This window comes from Chionomys nivalis, chromosome 11 (assembly GCF_950005125.1).
Source record: "Chionomys nivalis chromosome 11, mChiNiv1.1, whole genome shotgun sequence".
Taxonomy (NCBI): domain Eukaryota; kingdom Metazoa; phylum Chordata; class Mammalia; order Rodentia; family Cricetidae; genus Chionomys; species Chionomys nivalis.
This window is the reverse complement of record NC_080096.1, coordinates 51,801,122-51,825,327: the sequence shown is the minus strand read 5'-3', so window position 1 is coordinate 51,825,327 and position 24,206 is coordinate 51,801,122. Positions and strand designations below refer to the sequence as shown.

General features: G+C 40.2%; 2 protein-coding genes across 2 annotated transcripts in view; one reads left to right on the top strand and one right to left on the bottom strand.

Annotated features, from left to right (window-relative positions):
• Plaa (phospholipase A2 activating protein) overlaps window positions 1-20,286 on the bottom strand; it is a 35,445-nt gene extending 15,159 nt beyond the window's left edge. Inside the window, exons 1-7 of the mRNA XM_057784382.1 lie at window positions 19,974-20,286; window positions 8,501-8,694; window positions 4,733-4,833; window positions 4,529-4,649; window positions 3,620-3,787; window positions 3,160-3,295; window positions 430-599 (exon numbers count right to left, since the gene is read on the bottom strand). Of these exons, the coding sequence (XP_057640365.1) occupies window positions 430-599; window positions 3,160-3,295; window positions 3,620-3,787; window positions 4,529-4,649; window positions 4,733-4,833; window positions 8,501-8,694; window positions 19,974-20,122 (1,039 nt within the window). The 5' untranslated portion in view covers window positions 20,123-20,286. The remainder of the gene's footprint in view (window positions 1-429; window positions 600-3,159; window positions 3,296-3,619; window positions 3,788-4,528; window positions 4,650-4,732; window positions 4,834-8,500; window positions 8,695-19,973) is intronic.
• Window positions 6,093-6,415, top strand: LOC130883689 (40S ribosomal protein S29-like). Its single transcript, XM_057784383.1, has one exon. The coding sequence runs from the start codon at window positions 6,141-6,143 to the stop codon at window positions 6,306-6,308; it is 168 nt and encodes a 55-aa protein (XP_057640366.1). The 5' UTR covers window positions 6,093-6,140; the 3' UTR covers window positions 6,309-6,415.
• Window positions 20,287-24,206: the final 3,920 nt, after the last annotated feature.

The following is a 24,206-nucleotide window of genomic DNA, read 5'->3' as shown; positions in this document are numbered from 1 at the left end:
TTAAAACAAATATTTTAACAATCAAAGGTTGACTAGCAGAGCAAAATCCAAAAACAGACAAATTTTAACATTTTTTTAATGGATGCTTCTAAATTAACATTAAGACAAACAAGAAGAATATGGCTTCTCTCATCAGTTATGTGTGATAGTAAAAATCCTCAAGTATCAGTATCTGGCATTGAGAACAAATGAAACATTATCAAACATTTTCTGTTATTACTCTCGGTATTCCAAAAGGCAAGTGTGGCGGTTCTCTTTCCCCCCACCCCCGAGATAGTTTCTCTGTTATGCCTTGGCTGTTCTGAAACTCACTCTGTAGACCAGGCCAGCCTTCAACTCACAGAGATCTGTCTGCCTCTGCCTCCCAAGTGCTGGGGTTAAAGGTGTGCGCCACCACTGCCTGAACTACAGTTACTCTATAATAGTTACCTGGTTCATTGAGATGTTCCCTCCCAGGAAGTTGCTCCGCATTAATGTCTCCTAAGTCACCAGTTTTGGAATCGATAGTTGCCTGAGAGAGCTCCCTCTCAAAAGCCTTGATTTCCTCAGTGCTTGCTGTCCGATCCTCTGACTCTGTAAACACTCTAATAATACCATCACTACAAAAAAAGTAAACCAATTTAAGTCACTGACACAGTTTATTATCATTCCCTCATGTGAATAAAACAAAAATTATCTGTATGCATAAATATGAAAAGTATCACTATGCATTGTGAAGAATGCTGACTATAGCATACATTATCCAGCTATGTAAAGAAGTTGCTGGTAAAGAAGAGAAAATACATTTAAACACAATTTTCTTTTCTTTTTTTTGGGGGGGGGGTGATTTTTCGAGACAGGGTGTCTCTGTAGCTTTTGGAGCCTGTCCTGGAACTAGCTCTTGTAGACCAGGCTGGCCTCAAACTCACAGAGATCCGCCTGCCTCTGCCTCCCGAGTGCTGGGATTAAAGGCGTGCGCCACCACCATCCTGCCACAATTTTCAATTTCTAAAAAAAATGCCAGTGACTGAACCTACCAGAACCTTGTATCCATTAGGCTAGTGCTCTACCACTGAGTTATATCCCAGCATTTGGTTTTTCTGAGACAGGTATGTGCATACAACATGGCCACAGTATTTATACACAACAAGGCCAGTCTTGAATGTATGATTTCCCACATCAGACTCTCAAGTGCTCGGATTACAGGTAAGTGTCATTACGACCAGCACAATATTCAATTTTATGCTCCATATTTACTGTGAAAATTTAAAAATACAGTATTTACTTCTTAAAATTACTATTACATAGGTAACGTACACTATCAAAAAGAGTTGGTTGGACATTGTGGCATATACTTCTAATTACAGCCTAGGTTTCACAGCAAGACCCTGTCTTGAAAACAAAACAAAAAAATTGAAAACAAGTAATCAAAACAACAAAACAAAATCAACAAAATGTACACACTTGCACATGCAAAACAAAAATGCACAAACAAAGCAAGCAAGCAAACAAAAAACCCCACAAAACAAAAAAGGGCCAGTTCCTATATAAAACACTCAAAGACCCAACGTAGGTTTATCACACAGCAGGTGCTCAATGTGCTCAGGTAAAAACACAGTTCCATTTGAATGGCTAAATAGTAGGCCTCAACCTATATTCTAGTCTTATGACTATGTTTTCTCAGCTTTAATAAAGTGGGGAGTCTCGCTGGCTAGTTTAAACTGTCGATGCTGTAAAATATCCCTTAGCTGTCTACTAATGTCAGTTTCACTGTCTTGGTTGGCTTATTTTCCTTTGACATTACCAAGCTTTGTGAAATATTATGTCAACCAATGAATCCCTGCTCCAACCAAACTAAAAGAGCGCTATTAAATGTACACACAGAGCTGTCACCTTCTTCTTGGTCTCAGTGTCTAGCTACAGTCTTTTCCTCTGTCAATCACCCCTTCATTCCCTTTATTTTCTGCCCACAATTTCTACTGAAATGTAACAGCAACAACATGTACCATCTTTCAAAAACAAATCCAAATGCCTTCCTACCTTTCTATTCTTCAGTCTCTTACACACTTAGGCCACTGACATTAAGCTCCCTCCAAAACCTTTTCCATTTCCCTGAACTCTGACATCTGGACTCCTGTGTCCTTTATAACCTACTGAGCTTTCTATAGTCAGAGTTTTCCACAGGATTCACTGCTAGTCTTCTGTCCTTCTATATTTTCTCACTCAGAGACAGTTTGGTGTACATCTTTAGGCTCAGTTCTTATTCTAGAATTCCATCTGATTACTTAGGATCCACTGGCAATGTGGCAAGACAGTACTCAACAAGTCTTAAGTCAAAGTATTTCCTTCTTTATGAACCAAATTAATTCTCCTACTTTTCTATTTTTTTTTTTTTTTTTTGGATTTTTCGAGACAGGGTTTCTCCGTAGCTTTTTGGTTCCTGTCCTGGAACTAGCTCTTGTAGACCAGACTGGCCTCGAACTCACAGAGATCCGCCTGCCTCTGCCTCCCGAGTGCTGGGATTAAAGGCGTGTGCCACCACTGCCCGGCCTACTTTTCTATTTTTATTAATGGGAATTATCATTATTATTTTGAGGTCAGTGTTTTATAACCACACATTCCTAGTACAATTCATGTCTAGTTTGCTTTCCTGTCCAATGTAACTTCTAGTCGAACCCAATCTGTATAATTCATAAATTCCACTTAAATCTGACCCGTCTTGCTTAAGAGCTACAATCCTTTAATCCTAAGCACCAAAATGACCTAGTTCAAATCTCAGCCCCAGGCAAACTCCATCGCACCTACCATTTGCTATCCCCCAACCTTAATCCTCCAGTATTTCCCTCATCTACACACATTCACTCCATAAACGGAAATTGTGCTATCTCGACAGAAATTCCAATTTCTTACTCAATTTTCAAAATCCAATTTAATGTTTATAGAAAGTTTTCTCATACAGATCTCTAGTTTTTCTTCTAACTTCTTTGGAATTTGGAGTTTTCACTATACAATTTATAATACTATACCACAAAGTAAGTACCAGGTCTTGAAAAGTTCTTATTACTGTTGTTTACTTAGTAACAACAATGTGCAAACAGTCCACATGGTTTACTTATGCACACTCAAGTACCAACCAACCACCTAAACACAAAAGTTTATTGACTGACTAGAATATAATACCTCGCACCGACCACAATGTCACCATTGTCTAGCACACAGCAGCACCATATCGACTGGGCTGGAAGCCGGATTGTCTGGGCACATTCACCATGTCTCCAGATTCTCAGAGATCTGTCTTCTGCTGTTGTCGCAAAATCTAAAGTAGATGAAAACAGAAGAAAAATCTGTTTAGATAAAATCGAGCATATTTATAGATCATGTTTTTCTATGTAATAACTAATTTAAGATTAATTTTAGATTTTGTAACTTGTTACAACTTCAAAATCATACTTTTATTCATTTCATATTTTACACTCTATTCTTTGGACCAATTAATTACACAAAGTCTCTCCTCAGACACTCAAAGGTCTTTTTATAATATAGTCATCTACTCTGAATTAATATAAAGATGGTCACAGAAATTTCTAAAGAATATAATGTAATAGCAAAAATTTAAATATATACCATATGTTAATCTTACCTCTACAATTTGGAAAGACAGATATGCTATAAATATAATTTGTATGTCCATAGTATACTTCAAGACACTCTCCAGTAATCTGCCACCTTCTAATACTTGCATCGTTTGCACAGGAAAGAAATTCTGTTTCACTCAAAATTGCCAGACCTCTTACACAGTCTTCGTGCCCTGGATTTAAAAAAGAATACAAATCAATAAAATGCACCATTTGGTTGATAACACTGTGCAGCTTATTAATACCATAAAACTTATGAGTATTGAAACCTAATTTTTCAAGTTATAGAAATTTTATTTTCTCCTGTACAAAGTGGTCTGATAATCAATGCCATTTAGCAATATTGTTTATCCCCAGTCATAGGAAGTTATTCTATATTTTTCTATCTTCTCCAGATGATTTCCAAAACCCTCAAGATATTTTGTACCAGGCTTGACCTCCAACTCAGAGAGATCTACTGCTCTGCCTTCTGAGTGCTGGGCTTAAAGGAATGTGCCACCAGAATTTTAATTTTTAAGGGATAAATGAAAAGGAGAAACAATAAAAACTCACACCCAAATATTAATGGCCTATAGTAAATGAGCAAACAGCGTGACACTCCTATTAGTCAGCAGAGGCTGAAGGTGTGGTTCAGCGGGAGCATGTGCTTTAAAGTACAAGGGAAAGTTCAAATCCCCAAAGCTGAACGCCCACAAACAACCAAATAACCAGACAACGGATGCCTCACTGAATCAAAGAACTAGTTTAACTCCATACACAGCATACACAAAACCACACTCACCCAAATGTCCCAATTATACTGAGTTTTTAAAATTACCATTTTTCAGCTTCTAAACTTTCGAGGAAAAACAATAAACAATTGAGCAGGTTAGAAGAATATTATGTATTATAAAAGTTGTTAACACTGACATTACCTGAAAAAGTCCTCTCACACCTTCCAGCCTTCCACAGTTTAATAGTCTTGTCTGCTGATCCAGTTAACATCAAGCCCTGCTCTGGTAAAATCTTTACGGCCCATACTGCAGCTGTGTGACCCTGTGAGTAACAAAGGTATCAACCTGAGATGCCGCAGAATCTTCAATCTCCACTTATCTAAAATATCCACACAGAAACAATACCTGTAATGTCATCATGCATTTGTCATTCAGCCAGACTTTAGCAGTGGTGTCCCATGAGCCACTAAGTAATGTCCCAAATTTTCCAGACGAAAGACTACAAACTAAGGGGGAAAAGTAATTAGTTAGTATATTTTCATGTGAACAAATGCTCAACCTGGCAAGCTTCTAAAGTATTATAATTTTTAAGTAACTTTGTGAAGTGACAGTTTCTTAGTCAATAAAATTCTATTCAGAGGAGCTGTGAGGGAACACAGTGATCAAGATGAAAAGCTTTGGTGCCTGAATGTCTGGGGAAAAGGCCTCGCTGAATCAGCTACAAGCTTTGTGGCCATAAGGGCAATACTCAAAGAGTTCTAGGGCTTGTTTGTTTCAATTCTTATTTCCATTTATGTGTATATGCCTGTATGAGTGTATGTCATATGTGTGCAGGTGCCTGTAGACACCAGAAGAAGGTACTGGATACCCTGGGAACTGGAATTACAGGCAGCTATGAGCTACTCAACCTTCAGGAGTGTTAGATGGAATTGGCAAATGGACTTTGTCAGGGTCAGGATTCAAAGCATGAAAAAAATGTTGAGTCAGTTGGGAACTGTAAATATTCATTAGATAGTTGATAGCAAGAATTTTTGTTTGTTTCAAGTATGATAATGATAATATGGCTATTTCTTCCTTTTAGGAGAAAAAAGCTGGAGCTGGGGAAAAGGTTGTTGGTAATGGGATTGCCTTACAAACACGAGGACCTAAACTCAAAATGCAAAGGCCATATAAAAATGCCAAGGGCTGGTGGTGGTACACACCTTTAATCTACCCACTCAAGGGTAGAAAGCAGGTGGACTTCTGTGAGTTCAAGGACAGCCTGGTCTACAAAGCAAGTTCCAGGACAGCCAGAGATACATAGAGAAACCCTGTCTCAAAAAAAAAAAAAAAACCCCAAGGGTTGACAGGTGACCATGCAACCACGACCACGCTTAGAATCCTAGTGCTGGGGAGGTGAAAACCGGCAGAACCCCTCAGGTTGCTATATGGCCAGGCAAGCCTCGGGCTACTGAGAGTCCTTTTCTCAAAACTTTATAAAAAGGTAAGGGTAGAGAGATGGCTCTATGAAAGAAGATACTTGTGCATAGGCCTGAAAATCTTAGTTCCATCACTGGATCCCAAGATGGCAGAAGAGAACTGACTCCCGAGTGTAATCATCTGACCTTCTTACATGTGTTGTGGTATGTATCTGCCAAACATACTACTAAAATAATTTCATGTAGCCTTGGCTAGCTTTAAACTCGGAGATCCACCTGCCTCTACCTCTCAAGTGCTAGGATTAAAGGGTGTACACAACACTACACCTTGCCCAAAGTTAATTTAAAAAAAAGAAAGAGCTTTTTTTTGGATCGTCGGCCGTCAGTGAGGCAACATGGGTCACCAGCAGCTGTACTGGAGTCACCCGCGGAAGTTCGGCCAGGGATCTCGCTCCTGCCGCGTCTGCTCAAACCGCCACGGTCTGATCGGGAAATACGGGCTGAACATGTGCCAGTGTTTCTGGCAGTACGCGAAGGACATCGGCTTCATTAAGTTGGACTAAGCGACCTAGAATGGATTCTTCAAGACTCTACCCAGTGGAAAAGATGAACGCCAGTCTTTGTACATAAGAATAAAACAAAGTGAAGACCAAAAAAAGAAAAAGAAAGGTGGGCAGCACTTGAAGAGCAACAGCCAAGGCTGTTCCTGCTCATCATTTCCCCACTCCCACATACACTCACACACAGAATCACTGTTAGCGGAGGGGAAAAAAAAAATCAGCAAATTAATGCATATTAACCACTTGTTTTTTACAACCCACAAAAGCCAAACAATTTTATCTTCTTAAGTGATAGTGGAATTAAAACTACATTTGGTGAAACATAAACTACATGAAATACACATTTCAAGTGTCCATAAATAAATTTTTTTCCAATGAACTTGGTGGCATAAGCCTATAATCCTAGCTACCCCAGAGGCTAAGCAAGTTGAAGATCTGCCTATGCTATATATACAATAGACATTCTGATTCATGCTTTTGTGTGAATTAAGGAGTTATAACAGTCATATAGCCTGAAAAGCTTAAAACATTTAAGAACTAACCCTTTACAAAAAACTTTGCAACGATATATACTGAAATACTTATAGAAAAAAAAAACACCAAAACTTCCTCTACCATGGTAGAGGAAGAAAATTAAATAATATAAGCCACTGATAATACTTAAAGCTATGAAAACTCATGGAGGGGATTTTTATACTATTTACTCCTGCGTACACATATTTATTTAATAACTCACTATAAAATACCAAGCCTCTAATTTGCATACATTTAATTTATTTCATAACAGAAACAACTTTAAATTTGTGTCACTCTTCATTTAAAGTATTACATAGCCAGGCGGTGGTGGCGCACGCCTTTAATCCCAGCACTCGGGAGGCAGAGGCAGGCGGATCTCTGTGAGTTCGAGACCAGCCTGGTCTACAAGAGCTAGTTCCAGGACAGGCTCCAAAATCACAGAGAAACCCTGTCTCGAAAAACCAAAAAAAAAAAAAAAAAGTATTACATATATACAATTTCACATTCTTTATAGGAATTAAGTTTAAGTGTTTACAGATCAAGTCCCAAACTTCTACACACACTATATAAAAAACACTATATAAAATAAGTACAGCTATCAGTGTATATGCTCTTTCGGGGGTCCTGAGTTCACCTCCCAGCACCCATATCTGGTGACTAACAACCACCTACAGCACCAGGAGAGTTTTTGTCTCTGAACTACATGAGCACCTGCACTCAGGTGTCTGTGTAGACACACATACATAATTACAAATGATAAAAATACATCTTTTTGTTGTTTGTTTTTCAAGACAGGGTTTCTCTGTACAGTCTTGGCTCTCCTGGAACTCACTCTGTAGACTAGGCTGGCCTCAAATTCAGAAAGATCTGATTGTTTCTGCCTCCTGAGTGCTAGAATTAAAGGCATATGCCAACACACCCACCTATAAAAATAAATCTTAAAAAGTGAAATAAGATAAAAACAAGTACACGTAACCACACTGATTTTACACATCATTTCATAACAGAGAGCTATGATATTTCAAAGTATTTTCCCTTCAAAAATTATACCATGCCGGGTGGTGGTAGCATACATCTTTAATCCCATTTAATCCCAGCACTTGGAGGCAGAGGCAGGTGGATTTCTGTGAGTTTGAGGCCAGCCTGGTCTACAGAGTGAGTTCTAGGACAGTTAGGACAGTTACACGGAGAAACCCTGTCTTGAAAAATAAACAAAAATTATACCATATCCTTAAACACATCGTTCTCAGTCTGTGTTTTGATGTGTTAATAGAGATATCTTACAAGACAAAACAAAACTGTTTTATTAAGTAAATAACTTCTTTATAAAAATAGAAGAAAACAAAAATTATGAGGCATAATAATATCACAGTCTCTTTCTTTTATAACTCAACACTTTATCTTTCATATTTATAAAGACATGAAGTATAGCTCAGTGTTAGAGGCTTCCTAGTACACATGAAAACTATCTCATCCCCAGTACCAAAAGGAAAAAAACTATTTGGATATACCAATTGTTAAATCTGAAAGTAAATTTATAACAGAAAATTTACATAACTAAGATGACCCAAAAAGGTTTCCACTAACAAACATAGCCAAAAACGAGAAAAAAAAGGTAGGTGGATTGTAACTGAAAGTCTTAAAATTAAAAACAAAACAAACCATCAAGTTATACTCACCAGTATCTTTGTGACCCTTTAAAGTATAAATTGGCATAGGGCTTTCCAGTGAGAAAATGCATATATTGTGGTCATTTCCTCCAGTGGCAATTAGTCCATGAGGATATATATCACTTGAGGGTATGATGCACACACAAGACACAAAATTAGAGTGGCCGCTCATACAATGCATTTCTGTAAAGCCCCTGTTAGGACTGGAAAGACAGAATCATTAATAGGTATACATCTGCCTCCTCCTGGCTTACCCTAAGACATAAAACATGAACATATTCATTACCACTCAGTGTGCAAGCTAAACTTTAAGAGTGTATGCCATTCAAAGACGCTATTGTTTTAAATGAAACATTAAATGGCTTCGTTGCATAAGTAGAGTATTATATCAGACTGGGAAAAATCATGTTTTCTCAGAATATATTAAGAGGAAAAACAAGAAAAGGCAGGAGATAAATAGTCTAAGTGGCCTTTTCTCATTCTCCAACACCATTCTACTCATTAGTTATTGCTATTCTAAGATAGCTCTGGGGAACTGAAATACTTGAAATTAAGACAATGAAATCCAGTCAGTAAACTAAATTTGCTCAATGAAGTATAAACTTACTACTCATTAGTATAGTATGGTAAATGCAGCTAAACAGCTAGAATGTCAATCATTTCAGAATGGAAAAAAAAAGGAACAAATCTACTGTCTGGGAACACAGTGCATTAGTAAGTGCCTTCCTTGGATTACAAATGATTGCCCATTTGTCACATACATCAATGATTCAGCATTCCTGCCTTAGGTAAGTGAAACAATGGTATGATATATTGTGCAGAAAACAATAAACTAGCAACTAAGAGGGATAGACAGTTATACCTCTGGCAATCAAAGAGCTCACAACCCAGTTAAAGCAACTAGGCGAGTACACATAACAAGATCAAACTGGAGACAAACTGAAACAAGCCAACAAAAACTGAACACTCCAACACAATGGTCTACTTCTGTTTTTTTTTCCCCCTCTAAAGCCTACTCACTAGTCCTTTAAATATAAATGGTAGTTCAAAGATCAATAAAGGCATTACAGGGAGGATGACGGGGGAAAAACAAGAATGCAACTTTCAATAGTGTAAAAATAGCTATTAAAAAAGTAGTAAAAACTTAGGATGCCCATGGAAAATCACTTCTACACTAGCAGATTAAGAGGAGAATCAATGGACTGTCCCCTTCCCAAAAGGATAATAACTGCAGAGACTTTTGTAAAGATGCTAGCTGAGGTTGGAAGAAGCAGGAATCTGTCATCCCACTCTGACAGCAGAATCTAGCACTGGCAGAATTTATCTGGTAGTACTACTTGAGAACTATGGTGTCAACTGATGGTTTGCAACTTCCAGGGTAAGATATAGACTGGAAACTGAGTTTGCTGGGATCAAACCCTGAGCCCATGCACACTACACATCCGGCCTATTGAAGTTAATTTTAATCAATTTTGGCAATTCGAACAGTACCAGCTACCAATCTGTCACCTTCTAACTCCATGGTGGGTGATCCTCCACATGTTCCTGTAGCAGACCGCACACAAAAGCAGAAGCCAAAGGGTACATAAAGCATCCTATCTTCCACATAGCAGAGATCAGAGCTGATCCCAGTCTGCTATTCAGAATTAGGTCGCCATTGTTGAAACTTCCTGTCTTCCCTGCTGATGCAAACAACTGCCTCTCGAACTGAAGTGACTTATGAAGAATTTCCTTCAGCATTCTTTTTCTGCTTTTGAGAGCCAAACAATAAAATCCAGGATATTAGTAGCCAGGGCGATGGGACATCTTTGCAGAAGCTGAGGCCAGAAGATTTAGTTCAAAGCTAGTCTTGGCTACACGGGTAGATCTGTCTCAGAATACAAACAAAACAACCGCAAAACAAGGGTATTCAAAAGCAACTGCATTTACGGGGTAACTTAGAAAGTGAATGCGCATGCCCAGGGAAAACACAGGTGAGAAACGATCTAAGACCTTAAGGATACACCTCAGCTAAGATTCAGCACAGACACTGAACAACAGACCATCAGCAAACTCTGGCCACTCAAAGAAGCAAATTAAATCCCTATAAGTTGTTCCTGAAAAAGACAAGAAGGCCAATGGCAGACCCACTGGTCAAAGAGTCTAAAACAACCATCTTAGGAGAAAGGATAACAAACAAAAGACAGGACCTCACTGGATCTGGAATTTGTAACCCTTCTGCTTCAGCATACCAAGTGCTAGAATTGCAAGGGAATATGTGCCATACCTGGTTTAAAACAGATGCTTACAGATGCTGGAAGACATAAGAGAAGATGCAGCTAAACAAGGAAATGATAGAGGAGTAAAGACAAATGTCAATAAGGAGCTAAGTCCAAAAGAAATTCTGAACCTGAAGATTACAGGAGCAAACGAAAAGTACCAGACAATTTCCAAAGCATAATACACAGGCAGGTAAGTTTGAAGACAGGAAAGTAGAAGTGATCAAGTCTGAGTAAGAAAGGAAGAATAGTAAAGTAAACAGAAGAGGCCCATGGAAATCAATGATGTGAACCTTACACATACTGTAGCAGTCCTAGAACAGGGAGTGAGGAAGAGGGTAGGAATAATTAATCAAATAATGGTCATAAAGGTATGAATGCATGTATCTATAAAAATTTCAAGATAAGGCAAACCACACTGAGACAAAGTACAATGACAGAAGCAACTCATCACATATAATCTCTCCAGTATGATGGTAGACTTGGGCCTGTAAAATAGCTAAGTAAAGGTGCTGGTTCAATCCCTCAGACCCACATGGTAGAGAGAAGCGACTGCTGCAAGTTGTCCTTTGACCTCCACACAGAGCTGTGAAAAGTATACCTTCCATATCTATATATAAAATTATAATACTAGGCTTAGGAACAGAGAGGCAGGGGGCTCAGTTAATAAAATGCCTGATGTGCAATCAGAAAAACTAAGTCTGGATCCTTAGCATTCCTGAAGAGCCAGGCAGTGACCCATTTCTAGAACCTTACCAATAGAGAAGCAAAAACAGGCAGAACTCATTCATTGGTCAGCTTCAGATTCATTGAGAGACGTCTCAAAAACATGTGGGTAGTGACTGAAGAAGTCATCAATATCAGTATCAACCTCTAGCCCCCCCCACCTTCTCACAAGATATGATACTAGGTAAATTCCCCATTTAAAATAAACAACAAACCAAAAAAACCTTTGGAGGCACAGTTTAGCGGTAAGTATTTTATACGCATGAGGCTCTGGGTTCAATTTCTACCATGCCATGCACATGTACAAACAACTCTAGAGGTAGGTGGTACTGAGTCAACATATTCAAGTGTCAAAACACACAGAAAACAAAATAAAACAAAACCTGCTTATCAACCAGTAGGGCCATGCCCTGTCAAACTGCTGTTTAAAATGGAGGTAAATGAAGATATTTCCAGATGACAAAAGAAAGTAAATTTTACCAAACTTCTCCCAGAAATATGTGTTTTCCAGGTAAAATAAATTCAGAGTCATGAGAAGAAAAAGAGTACTCAATTGGGCTAGTGGTGCACACCTATTATCTTAGCACCTGGGAGATGAAGGCAAAAGAAATCCCAGCTTGAGACCAACCTTAGCTTTTTATTTCCTCCCTCTTTTTTTGGTTGCTTTTTATTCTAATTTATTTATTTTATAGGTATAAGTGCTCTATCTGCACATATGCCGGCATGCCAGAAGAGGGCATCAGATCCCACTCAGATGGTTTTGAGGTACCATGTGGTTGCTGAGAATTGAACTCAGGACCTCTGGAAGAACAGTCAGTACTCTTAATAACTGAGCCATCTTTTCAGCCCCAGTTTTGTTTTTTGTTTGTTTGTTTAGGCTTTTTTGAGACAGGGTTTCTCTGCGTAACAGCCGTAGCTGTCCTGGAACTAGCTCTTGTAGACCTCTTGTAGACCAGGCTGGCCTCGAACTCAGAGATCCGCCTGCCTCTCGAGTGCTGGGATTAAAGGCATAGGCCACTACCACCCAGCTGTGGTTTTTTGTTTTGTTTTAATAAACAAATAAAAGAAAAAAAGGCCAGTGAGATGGTTTAGTAAAGGTGCTTGTGCACAAGCCTGATTGTCCTAAATTCAATGCCCCAGAACCACATGCTGAAGAGAACCAACTCCTACAAGCTGCGCACACACACGCACGCACACACACACACACACACACACACACACACACTTTCAGAGGCTTCAGTTACTCCCTAATCAACTAAACTGAAGAAAGGGATGTAGGATTGAGAAAACAAAATAAAAAAATCCTCTCAGGAATATAGGAAATAGTAACATGTACTCACTTTAAATGTCAATGGACTAAATTCTCAACCAAAAGACAGATTGGCAGAATGTCCCAAAACATGATCTAAGTATGTGTTATCTATACACAGGGGTCTCACTTTAGCTCCCCAAACACAATTACAGTGGAAAAAGAGTCTCCATGTAAACAGTAAAGAAAGTAAGGGGGAACTATATAAATATTAGACCAATCTCATTTTTAGTTAAATCATGTACCATGTCAAGCATATTATTACATATTACTGAAACTGCACGCTTGTGATTCCAGCAAATTGGAGGTTAGGCCATCCTAGGATGCACAACAAAATCTTGTCCCAAGAAATTAAAACCAAAGAGGAATATAGCAATAATATTTAAAAATTATAAGTTATGCACCTAATAAGATCATAAAAATGTAGAAAGTGAAAACTGACAGAATTGAAAGCACAGTTCTACTATCACAGTTAAGACTTCAATATCCTCCAGGGGCCAACACTAGGGAGGCAAAGGCAGGCGGGTCTCTCTGAGTTCGAGGCTGACCTGGTCTACAAAGCTAGTTCAGGACAGCCAAGGCTAAACAGAGAAACCCTGTCTCAAAAAAAACAAACAAACAAAAAACAAAACAAAACTTCAACATCCAACTCAATAATGGGAATGACAGCACAGAAAATAAGCCAGGGGCCTGGGGCACAGTTGAGCAGCAGAGCCTTTGTCTGCTAGGGTAAGACCCCATTCAAGCTCCAGCAAGGCCAAATTAAAAACAAAAACTCAGAGAACCTCAGCTATTCACTAGGCCAATTAGATGTAAGAGTATATGCCACCTAAGAACAGGACATTGTGAATACTGGGTAATTCTTCTACTCAGAAAACTGAACACTAAATTACCATATGATCCAATAGAAAAAAAAAAGCAACTTCAAAGAGCTCCGTAAGATGTCATAATCATAGCACTTTACCATAGCTAAACTATGGGAGTAACCCACTGCCCACCATGGATGAATTGGTAAGGAAAACGCTACGCAACAACAGAATTTTATTCAGCCTTAAGAGGAAATTTTGTCACTTTAAATTCACTGAGTGCTCCAAACAAAAGACAGATGGGCAGAATGCTTAAAAAATGATCTAAGTATGTACTGTCTTGCTTGTATGTAGAAATCCTGACATATGTTACAATATGGACAATATGGACAACATTTGAAGACATGCTAAATGAAATCGGCCAGTTATAAAATGATGAATTAGAGTCCACTTATATGAAGTACAACTTACCTAAAAGTCAATTTTTAGTTTGTTTTTTCGAGACAGGGTTTCTCTGTAGCTTTGGAGCCTGTCCTGGAATTACCTCTTATAGACCAGGTTGGCCTCGAGCTCATAGAGGCCCACCTGCCTCTGCCTCCCAAATGCTGGGATTAAAGATTTGCGTCAGTACCACCCGGCTTAAAAGTTAAAATCTTGAAGATCTAAAGTAGAATGCTGGTTGCCAGGAGCTAAGAGGAAGAGGGGAATTACTACTGAAATACATGTAGTTTCAGTTTTACAAGACAAAATCATAACGAGGGGATAGTGTTGAAGGGGTACAACATTAAAAATATAGTAAATACTATAAAACTATACACCTAAAAATACCTAAAATAGTTAAGAGGGTCAATTTTGTTGTATTTTGGTCTATTAAAAATTAGGCTGGGTGATGGATGGCATAGTTTGTAAGAGCACATGCCATACAAGCATAAGGGCTTGAGTTTGGATCCCCTGTCCTCATGTAAATAGCCAGGTATATCTGTGAGCACCTGTAACAGCAGAGCTACCCAGAGGGAAGGGGGAAGACAAGAGGATCCCTGGAACCTGACTGCCAGCCAGTCTAGTTGATTTAAAATAAGTATGCTCCCAGTTCAGATAGATAACTTATCTTAAGAAATAAGGCAGAGAGCAATAGAATAGGACATTCAATATCCTCCTTGGGTATCTGCAAAAACATGTGGGCAAACACACCATGATGTTTTGAGTAAGAATGGTTTCCTTAGGCTCATATAGCTTAATATTTGGGAAGAACTAAGGCGTGTGGCCTTTTGGAGTAGGTGTGTTCTTCTTAGAGGAGCTCTGTCACTGAGAGTGGGCTTGGAGGTTTCAAAAGCCCAAGCCTGGCCCAGTCTTGCTCTCTCTGGCAGATCAGATGTGAGCTGAGCGACTGCTCCAGTGCCATGTCTGCCTGCCTGCAGCTGTGCTCCCCACCATAAATGTCGTGGACTAACCCTCTGAAGCTGTAAGCAAGCCCCAACTAAAGGCTTTATTTTATAAGCTGCTTTGGTCATAGCAATAAAACAGTAGCTAAGAGACATAACCACCGCCCCCCACCTTTTTAAAAATTAGAGCAGGGTGTGTAGGATGTGTAGAAGCTAAGGCAGTAGGATCCAGGGTTCAAGGTCAGCCTGGGCTAGAGTGAGAAAAAGAGAAGGCCAAGGGAGTTATTTGTTTAATGCATCCTCAAAATAGCAACAAAGAAGTCAGAGCTTTGTAAGAAAGATTAGTAGTAAGTCTTAGGAATCAGTCAGAAACTGCTCCATAGGGGGAAAAAAATTCTTCAAAGACTTATTTGATAGTAGCTAATTTTAGTTTATCTTCTTTAATGGGTTTTTTGAAAATGTGGCTTTAAATAATTTTATTAATAAGCTAGGAAAAAGCTAAAGATAAAACATGTTTTTAAATGTCTCTGGGGAGGGAGGGATGGCTCAAAAAACAACTAAGAACCTATTTATGTTTGTCTTTGAAGCAGTCTTGGAACACAGTCCAAGCTTAGCTCAAGCTCATGATTCTCTGTGGCCATGCAGCATACTCAGCATAAAATTTATAGTATGTTAAACTATGTATATAATACTTTAGCAGTTTCCAACAGAGGTGTTTGTTTGGGTCTTTTACAGTGATCTATTAGGATCTTAGTTCCAGAATTTGGTCTCATTTTCTTCTTTGTATCTTCCCAAATTCCTACCACCATATTTTACATGGTTAAACATCAAGTCAGTGGTTCTCAACCTGAGGGCTGCGACCCCTACAAGGGTCCTGCGTATTGTGTATTTGCATTACAATTCATAACAGTAGCAAAATTAAAGTTATGAAGTAGCAATGAAATAATTTTATGGTTTTGGGGTCATCACAACATGAGGAACCAAATTAAAGAGTTGCAGCATTAGGAAGGTTGAGAATCAATGCGTTAAGTACTTCTTAAATCAATGAAAAAAAATACTTAAAAGCACTGGAGGGAGAGACAGAGAAGCAGAGCAGGGAGACAGTGGCCTTCTTGTATCCCTAGAAAATCTGAAACTTTTGTTTTAGAAAAAAGTCTTGGGGGTGGGGGGAGAACACCGAGTAGCACAGACACACAAGAGTCATTGATTCTTGGAGAGTAAGGAGTACGTTCATTCATATCACAGCCCAAGATCACAAAAAAACAAAACACCAGAGGCCACGCCAGTATCCTGTTGACCTTTGAGCAAAATAAAACAGCTCTCCAGATAGTATTACTTTGGTAAAGGTTTCAGACAGCAAGCCCCACCCAGAAGCTTTGTAAATCTGATCACGTAAGGAATGACAGATATCCAAGAAAAACCTGAAGCATAAAACAAAATGACCAGACCAAGCAGTGAGGTGGGAAAACAAAACAATCTGGAGGAAGAAGACCACCAAGTAGAACATAACTTTAGTATTAAAAAGCCATTTTCAAGCCGGGCAGTGGTGGCGCACGCCTTTAATCCCAGCACTCGAGAGGCAGAGGCAGGCGGATCTCTGTGAGTTCGAGGCCAGCCTGGTCTACAAGAACTAGTTCCAGGACAGGAACCAAAAAGCTATGGAGAAACCCTGTCTCAAAAAATCAAAAAAAAAAAAAAAAAAAAAAAAAAAAGCCATTTTCATTCCATCCATAGAGACATGGGAAGGTGCTGCAACTCCAGTCAACCCACTAAAAAGCAGCATGAGGGAAAAGAGATGAAGAAAACCAGCTCAACATCTAAATAACAAGTCCCTAATAAGAAAGAAGACAGAAAAATGGAGAAAGAAATGCACAGATTAATTTGAGAAGTTTTGGGCAGAGGTTATTATCATTAAAGAGTCCACTGATGGTTCAGGGAAATGGATGAAAATAGGTTCCTTTTAAAGGATAACAGGTAAAAAATATTAGGATGGCTTCAGACTTCTCAACAGTCTAAAGCCATCGATAGAAACACAATGGAGCAATGCTGTAAAATCTGGAAGGAAAATTACTGCAGGATTAGAATCATAAACTATTCTAGTGTCACTGCAGTAGCAGGACATAAAAACAGTTTTCAAATTTGCAAGTCTGAAACACCTGCCTTATCAACAACCTTCACTGAAGAAGTGCCCGGAGTGTGTAAGGCAAGATGAAGAAGAGGAAGAAAGCTAAAGCTAAAGAGATCCACCACTAGGGGCTGGAGAAATGGCTCAGCGGTTAAGAGCACTGACTGCTCTTCCAGAGGACCCGGGTTCAATTCCCAGCACCCACATGGCAGCTCACAACTGTCTGAAAATCCAGTTCCAGGGGATCTGACACCTTCACACCAATGCACATAAAATAAAGATAAATAAATCATAAAAAATTAAAAAAAAAAAAAGAGATCCACCACTAGCAGTCTAAACAAGCTGACAGTAAAGGTACCCAGGGTCACTTGTGTACCAATGACAGGAGAGGAAACTTTCACTGCTAGAGGAGCCAATGTTTTTAAAATACCAATTTAACTAACCCCACAGAACTGTCTTGACTTAGGATCCATGGTGCTCAGTGTTAACCAGGTGGAAAAGTCACTTTTGATTTAGCATGGTCAAGAAAAATAAAATGCAAAGTCTTAAATTTTAAATCCTATCTTTAAATATGGGTAGTTTTCAAAAGGCCAATTAATATAACGACAAACTTAACCTCATCTCTCTCACGCCAGAAGTCTGTGACAGATTTGTGGAATCCAACTAGTGTGATGTTTAAAGAGGTCTGAAGCAGTGTGAAACTATGGCATGTGGCGGTCCAGCTCAGTACACAAATCTGCTGAGTTAACCGTCTGGGTCTTCAATGGACTTTGGCTAAAACCACCCTAACATCAGCTATTTCTACCTCCTAAATTCTATCATTCTTAGTTCATTTCTTCACTAACTACTATGATCCAGAAGCATATCGACAACAGACAGGGAAAAACAAATTTCATTTACTACTTGACTCCCAATATGGTATAGCCAGCCCTTCATTAACTCAATGAATATACCATGAAGCAAAAGCTTTCAGGATGCCGGCTACAGACTCCTCTTACGTCATGAAAACTATTGCTGAGATGCAGAGGCCAATCACTGAGTGACCAAGACACTAACCTGGACAGCTAGGAATGAAAATAGTCTTAGCTGCAAAATGCAAGCTTTTGATCACTGTTAGTCGAATAATGTGTAAACAAAATTTGAACAAAAACAAAGAACAACCAGTTTTCAAACAGAAAATTATTTCAGTCTAAAGATCCCAGATTAAAATAATCACCCCAGTTATTCCACTTCTGTCAACCTACAACAGCCGGTACAGATTTAATGACAGGATTCAACTACTGAAACAGATTCTTTAGATAGATACTCCTTACTGCAATGTTTCTGTCCTTCTAGATATATGCTTCTGCTGGATTTAATTTTACTTGTTGGGCATTGAATTCTGGGTCTCATATAGACTAAGCAGGAAGTTACACGATACCCCAATATTTTTGAAGTTTATTTATTGAGCTTGTTTGAGAACTCCATTTTAAAGGAACAAATTTCAACAATAATTATACTCGAATACATAGGAAGTTGCCTATTAGTTTTACCTAGTGGTTTGGGATGTCATAGACTGTTAATTCTGGAAGAGACCATCAGAGGTCACCGTATCCAACTCAGCTACTCCCATCACCTAGTGGCTGTAGCAAAAGCCACCAAACACAGCTACTTCCACACTCTTCCTTTAGACTACTGAGGCAAGCAGAAACGTAACAATCACATTAAACCAAACCGCTCGTGTTTTTACATATAAACCTCAGAAAAGGGTTCCTGCTAGCCTTTGAGACCTGCCCTCACATCAGTTTAGCTCCTGACAACCGGGAACCTTCCTCTCTCAATCCAGGACCTACACTTTTTGTTATGCTAGCTATCTATAGTGTCCTTCCAACTTCAGCTTTTCCACTTCAAAGTTGGCCTATTCCACCTTCAACAGATAAGCTCAATCGATACTAGAGATGTCGACACACACACACACACACACACACACACACACACACACAGAGGAACATCTCAAAAAAAGCTTCTCTTCCCACCTATCTCTGTATACGTGCATTGGCTTGCTTCTTGAGGCATATTCTCCCAAGAGATTCTAAGAAAGTTCTGTAAACAGAGCGAGCCTGTCAGTGAAATCACTTCTTCCTAGGGAATAAAATATACGGTACTCATCACCTAAGCTCAATTTTTCTTTCTGAAAACTGAAATCCGTTTACTAAGGATTAAGTTTCTTGACTAATTAGTGCTTTAACGTAACATCTGATATTGATTTGGCCTGGTTTTCAACTTTTGGTTGGGGGGGGGCTTGCAGGCAGAATTTAAGGCAATGATGATTTTTTTTTCCTCAGTAAATTGCATTATTTCTACACAACAATTAACATTTGAGAGGGTTCGGCCTGTCCTCCCCTTTAAGTTGGACAACCAGGAGAGAAATCCACGCCTAACTTTCTGCGAGGCAATTATTGAGAACTACAGTCTACAAAAATTGAAAAGTGAGAGAAGACGACACTTCTGCGACCGGAGCGAGGGGCAAGCCAGCAGTTTTCATATGGCCGAACCGGGGAGGGTGCACAGGAGCAATAAATACTGAAGTCTAAATCATCTGCCAAAGCTGAAGCCCCTAAAGGTGTCCGAAGATGCACGTCCAAGGTCAAGCCCCTCGCTAGTGGTCAAGTTAGGACAGGTGGCACGGTCTTAGAATCCCACACCCATGCCCCGAAATCCCGTCGGTTTCACCGACCGCTCGCCTGGAGTGCGAAAGCTCGGGAAGCCGCCGGGAGGCGGGAGCAGGGCGGACAGCAGGAAGAGGGAGCGGTGCGCCGCAGGGAAGGAGACTCATCCCTCCCACGTGTCTGGAAGCCCGGGATCCGCCACAGGCGGCAGGGCTGGCGAGCGCTCACCTGTCCGGGACCCAGAGGCGGGTGGTGCGATCCCGGGACACAGACACAAAGGCCCCCGGCGGATAGAGGCAGCACACCAGGCCCCTCACGTCCAGCTCGTGGCCCGGGAGCGAGCAGCTCAGCCGGTAGCGAGCTGCGCCGCTCGCCATGGCCAGCGTGGGTCAGGAGCCCCGGCTCCCGGGCACAGCACGAGACTAGTCCACAGGCCCTGGCCGGCGTGCACCAGGCTGCGGCCCGAGACCCGCCTGCAGGTGAGGGGCGCAGAGACCGGAAGAGCCCGTCAGCCGGTGCGGAAGGACTGGGTGACACAGCAGCCCGAACACGCGCACCGGAATTCATCATCCGCCGCAGCCCGTGGTGACGCAGAACGTGTGCGTCGCGCTGCTGAGGCGTCGCGCGTCGAGGCTGTCTCCCCTTCTGCGCCCCGGATCGCGGGCCGAGGAAGGAACGGCGGGACTCGGAAATTCTGCCTAAACGTCGGATGTCCTGGTCCTGCCAGTACCCGGTTCATTTCATAGAACAAGCGAAGATTTGTGTAAAGGGGGGGGGGGGGGCAAGCCGGGACTACAAATCCCACAATGCTGTGCGTGGCGAGCGACGCCCGCGCGCTGAACCTGGGGATGTTTTAAATCCAGGTGCTTGCCGGACTCCTGAGTGGTAGAGTAACCCTACTCCTCTTGATGGTAGAGTGAAATTGCTTCTTTATCTTGCGTCACGGTTTGTTACCCAGTTTCTGAATGCCTGTTGGTAAAATCTCAGGATTTTCATAAATTCTTTTTCATCTAAAATGACAGAAACCGAAGTCAAGTGGAAACTTTAATCACTTTCATCCATGTTAAGCTACCCCTATGTTCTTACCCATGCTATCAGATTTTGCAAATAATAATAATAATACAGACGGTGGTTCAGATTCATTCTTTCCAAACCTGACCACTGTTTGCCCGAGCTTTGGCTCTGTAGGTTTAAGATAGGGCAGAGAATGCCTTTCATTAATTAATTTATAAAGTCTCAACAGTAGCCCGGGCTGGCCTCAAACTCTTGGTTCTCCTGCCCTGATCCTGAGTGCTAGATTACAGGTAAAATTACGTAATTTTAGCCAAACCTCCATGGTGCCCCTGAGTGTCTCTGCATTGCATTGACAGTGTCCCATCTACATTGTAGTAAAATTGCCTTCCGTATTATTGCCTGACATCCACCATAACACAGACTTTAAAGTTACCAAATCTAATGTGCATTTTCCTTACTCACTCTCCTTAAAAAACTCTCATGCTAGGCTTGAACTCACTGTTCCTTTGTGTTTCTCAGGTTTAAACCCTGAAACGTTGGCATTTTAAAACCTCTTCTGCCACTATACTCACTGGGTAAGCTCTCCTTAAATTATATTTTCAAGCTTTGAATATTTCCAGCCGTCTATTAGAAATTTCTGCCTAGTGGCTTAAATTTAACATTCTCTCGTTTTTCTACCTCTTCTTCCCAGCCAGTTCTACACAACAAAGTAAGATTCTTCTTCTAAATTCTAGATCTAAGTATTACCTTAGTTCAGTAATCCCAATAGCTAGCAGCTTTCCGTTTTTAGGAGTACAATGTTATACAAGGCCTTTCACGTTTTCCTAATTTATTTTACTAAACTCATTTCCCGTAGGTATGTGTCTGCCTCAGCCATGTTAAATTAATTACCTTCCTCAATTTCAACAAGCCACAATGTTGAAGTTGATATTTCTGTGTTCCAAAAACAAACAAGCAAGTCCAAATGCCAGAAGAGGCTAAAGGAAGAGGATCGGGAGACTGAAATATGGGCTGTATAGTGAGTTCTAGGCCATTCTGACTACAGATGTTTCTATCTTAAGAAAACACACAAGCAGGGTGGTGGTGGTGCACACCTTTTGCTCAGGAGGCAGAGGCAGGCAGATCTTTGTGAGTTCAAGGCCAGCCTGGTCTATAAAGCAAGTTCTAGGACAGCCAGAACTGTAACACAGAAACCCTGTCTTGAAAACACACAAGCATGCACACGCACACTCACATACCATACCATAACAAAACTGTAACCTTTTTTCTGTATGTCACAGATCAAATACCAGTTTATCTTCCGGACCTTCCTTACTCCTCTTTAGACCAATACAATTTTATTTATTTCCAAACAGTGTTCATGATGTTGTAACATTTCTGTAGTTATCATTTCTACAAAACTGATATTTCTTCAGAAAATTTCATTCTCTTTCAATATTTTTGTAGTTGCTGTTAATTTTTTCTTTTAATTTTAATTATATTTATTCTGTGTGTACATATGTGTGTATGTGTATTTGTGCATTTGAGGTGTGCTTGTGCATTTGTGTATGTACAGGCACCAGAACACACATAGGGGTCCAAGAACAACTTGCAAGAAGTGGTTCTCTTTTTCTACCATGTAGGTCCTGAGAATCTAGCTCAGGTCCTCAGGCTTGGTGGGGTGGCAAGCTCTTTGCCTATGAGACATCTCAGCCACTCTGTCTCTCACTAGCTTTACCTGCCCCAAAATTCCCAGTAATCTTTTGTTTCAGTCTCCCAAGTGTTGTCACTATAGGGGTGTGCCACCACTGAGACCCTGAGATGGGTGAGAGATTGGTTCCCAATCTTAACCATCAGATTTACTGCTTTCTACTTAATAGATGTTATTTTTCTGTTGGCTTTGTGACCACACCTGAAGCCCCAAGGCTGGGCAGTCATCACTTCGGCGGCTCAGATCGCAGCCTAGCAGGATCTGGTCCAGCTGGCTTGATTGTGGTCACCAAATGTAGGTTTTAATTAAGTCTCTATCATTATATTTACCAATAGACTTGGGAGTCAGATGTTGGGGTAAAAACCTGCTAGATCAGAGAAGCTGCGAAGCAACCAGCTGATCTTCCTTTTTGGCTGGAGACCAGCAAGAGAAGCATCTCTCCACTCTTCCCGAACCAAAAAGACGGCAAATCTCTAAGTCCCTCCCTGTTCCTTCTTGTGCACCTCTCTTTCCATATTCCTGAGTCCTCTGTACTCTATATGGCAAATTCTTGTCAACTAGTCGCTGGCTCTGCCCCAGTCCAAGGTTAATTTTATTAACACAGTCTTGGGGTTTCACAATATGATCAAATATCCCATAACAAATAGATTCTCAATGGAAATTTCCTCACTATAGTATTTCATGTAGTTTCTCATTTAGTCCTCACAGTAATCCTGCGAAGTAGGGAATATAATCTCTATCTCACAGATAAAGGATTTGCATTGACTAAAAACAAAGCAACAACAACAACAAAACCTAAAGAACAAAAACCAAAAGTGACCATTAGGCTAAGATGGCCCTAGATATTAGAAATGGGTTAGTTTAAAAGTAAGAGCTAAGCCGGGCGGTGGTGGCGCACGCCTTTAGTCCCAGCACTCGGGAGGCAGAGGCAGGTGGATGTCTGTGAGTTCGAGGCCAGCCTGGTCTACAAGAGCTAGTTCCAGGACAGGAACCAAAAGCTACGGAGAAACCCTGTCTCGAAAATCCAAAAAAAAAAAAAAGAAAGAAAAGATAAAAGAAAAGTAAGAGCTAATTAGTAATAAGCCGAAGCCATCAGCCAAACTTTTATAATTAATATAAACCTCTTAGTGTTTATTCAGGAATTAGCAGGAAGGAGAGAAATTTCCAGTTACAAAATAGAACTTTAAAAATCATAAAAAGTGGCCAAACCTTCCTCTGGGACTTTACACTTTAAAGAATCAAGTACTTGTTTTTAGTCTTGTTCGTAGAACAAGTGATGAAAGTTTTCCCCTCATGGTTCCTAGGTAGAGCCCAAAACGTTGGAACTCCTGGATTCAAAATAGCTCTACTAGTTAATGTTTCAATTGCATGGGTGTGTGCAGTAGTTTTTACTGGTTTAATTGTTTAGTTAACAACTGAACTACATTGAAGTCACATATCATGAACACTTGACTGAACCTAAATCCTGTAAAGAGTAAGAATGAATTCATGGGACTTTTTTCTAATTATTACATTTTTTATTAAGGACTCAAAGGTTTAAAAACTAATGATTTCTTCTAACTGTCCACTTTCATAAACTCTGTCCTTCGATGGAGGGCATGTAGAAATTTCTACGATACCAATAGTTCTTTCAAAGACAATAGATGAGATAGTCGAACATCCATAATAGCCATTTAAGTTTGTACACACTGTGATAGTGATGCAGCTCAATAGTAGAGTTTTTTCATTAGATTTATGAGACCCCGAGTTTGATCTTC

Excerpts from the sequence above, each read along its gene's own strand:
- LOC130883689 (XM_057784383.1), top strand. The coding sequence starts at position 6,141 with ATGGGTCACCAGCAGCTGTACTGGAGTCACCCGCGGAAGTTCGGCCAG.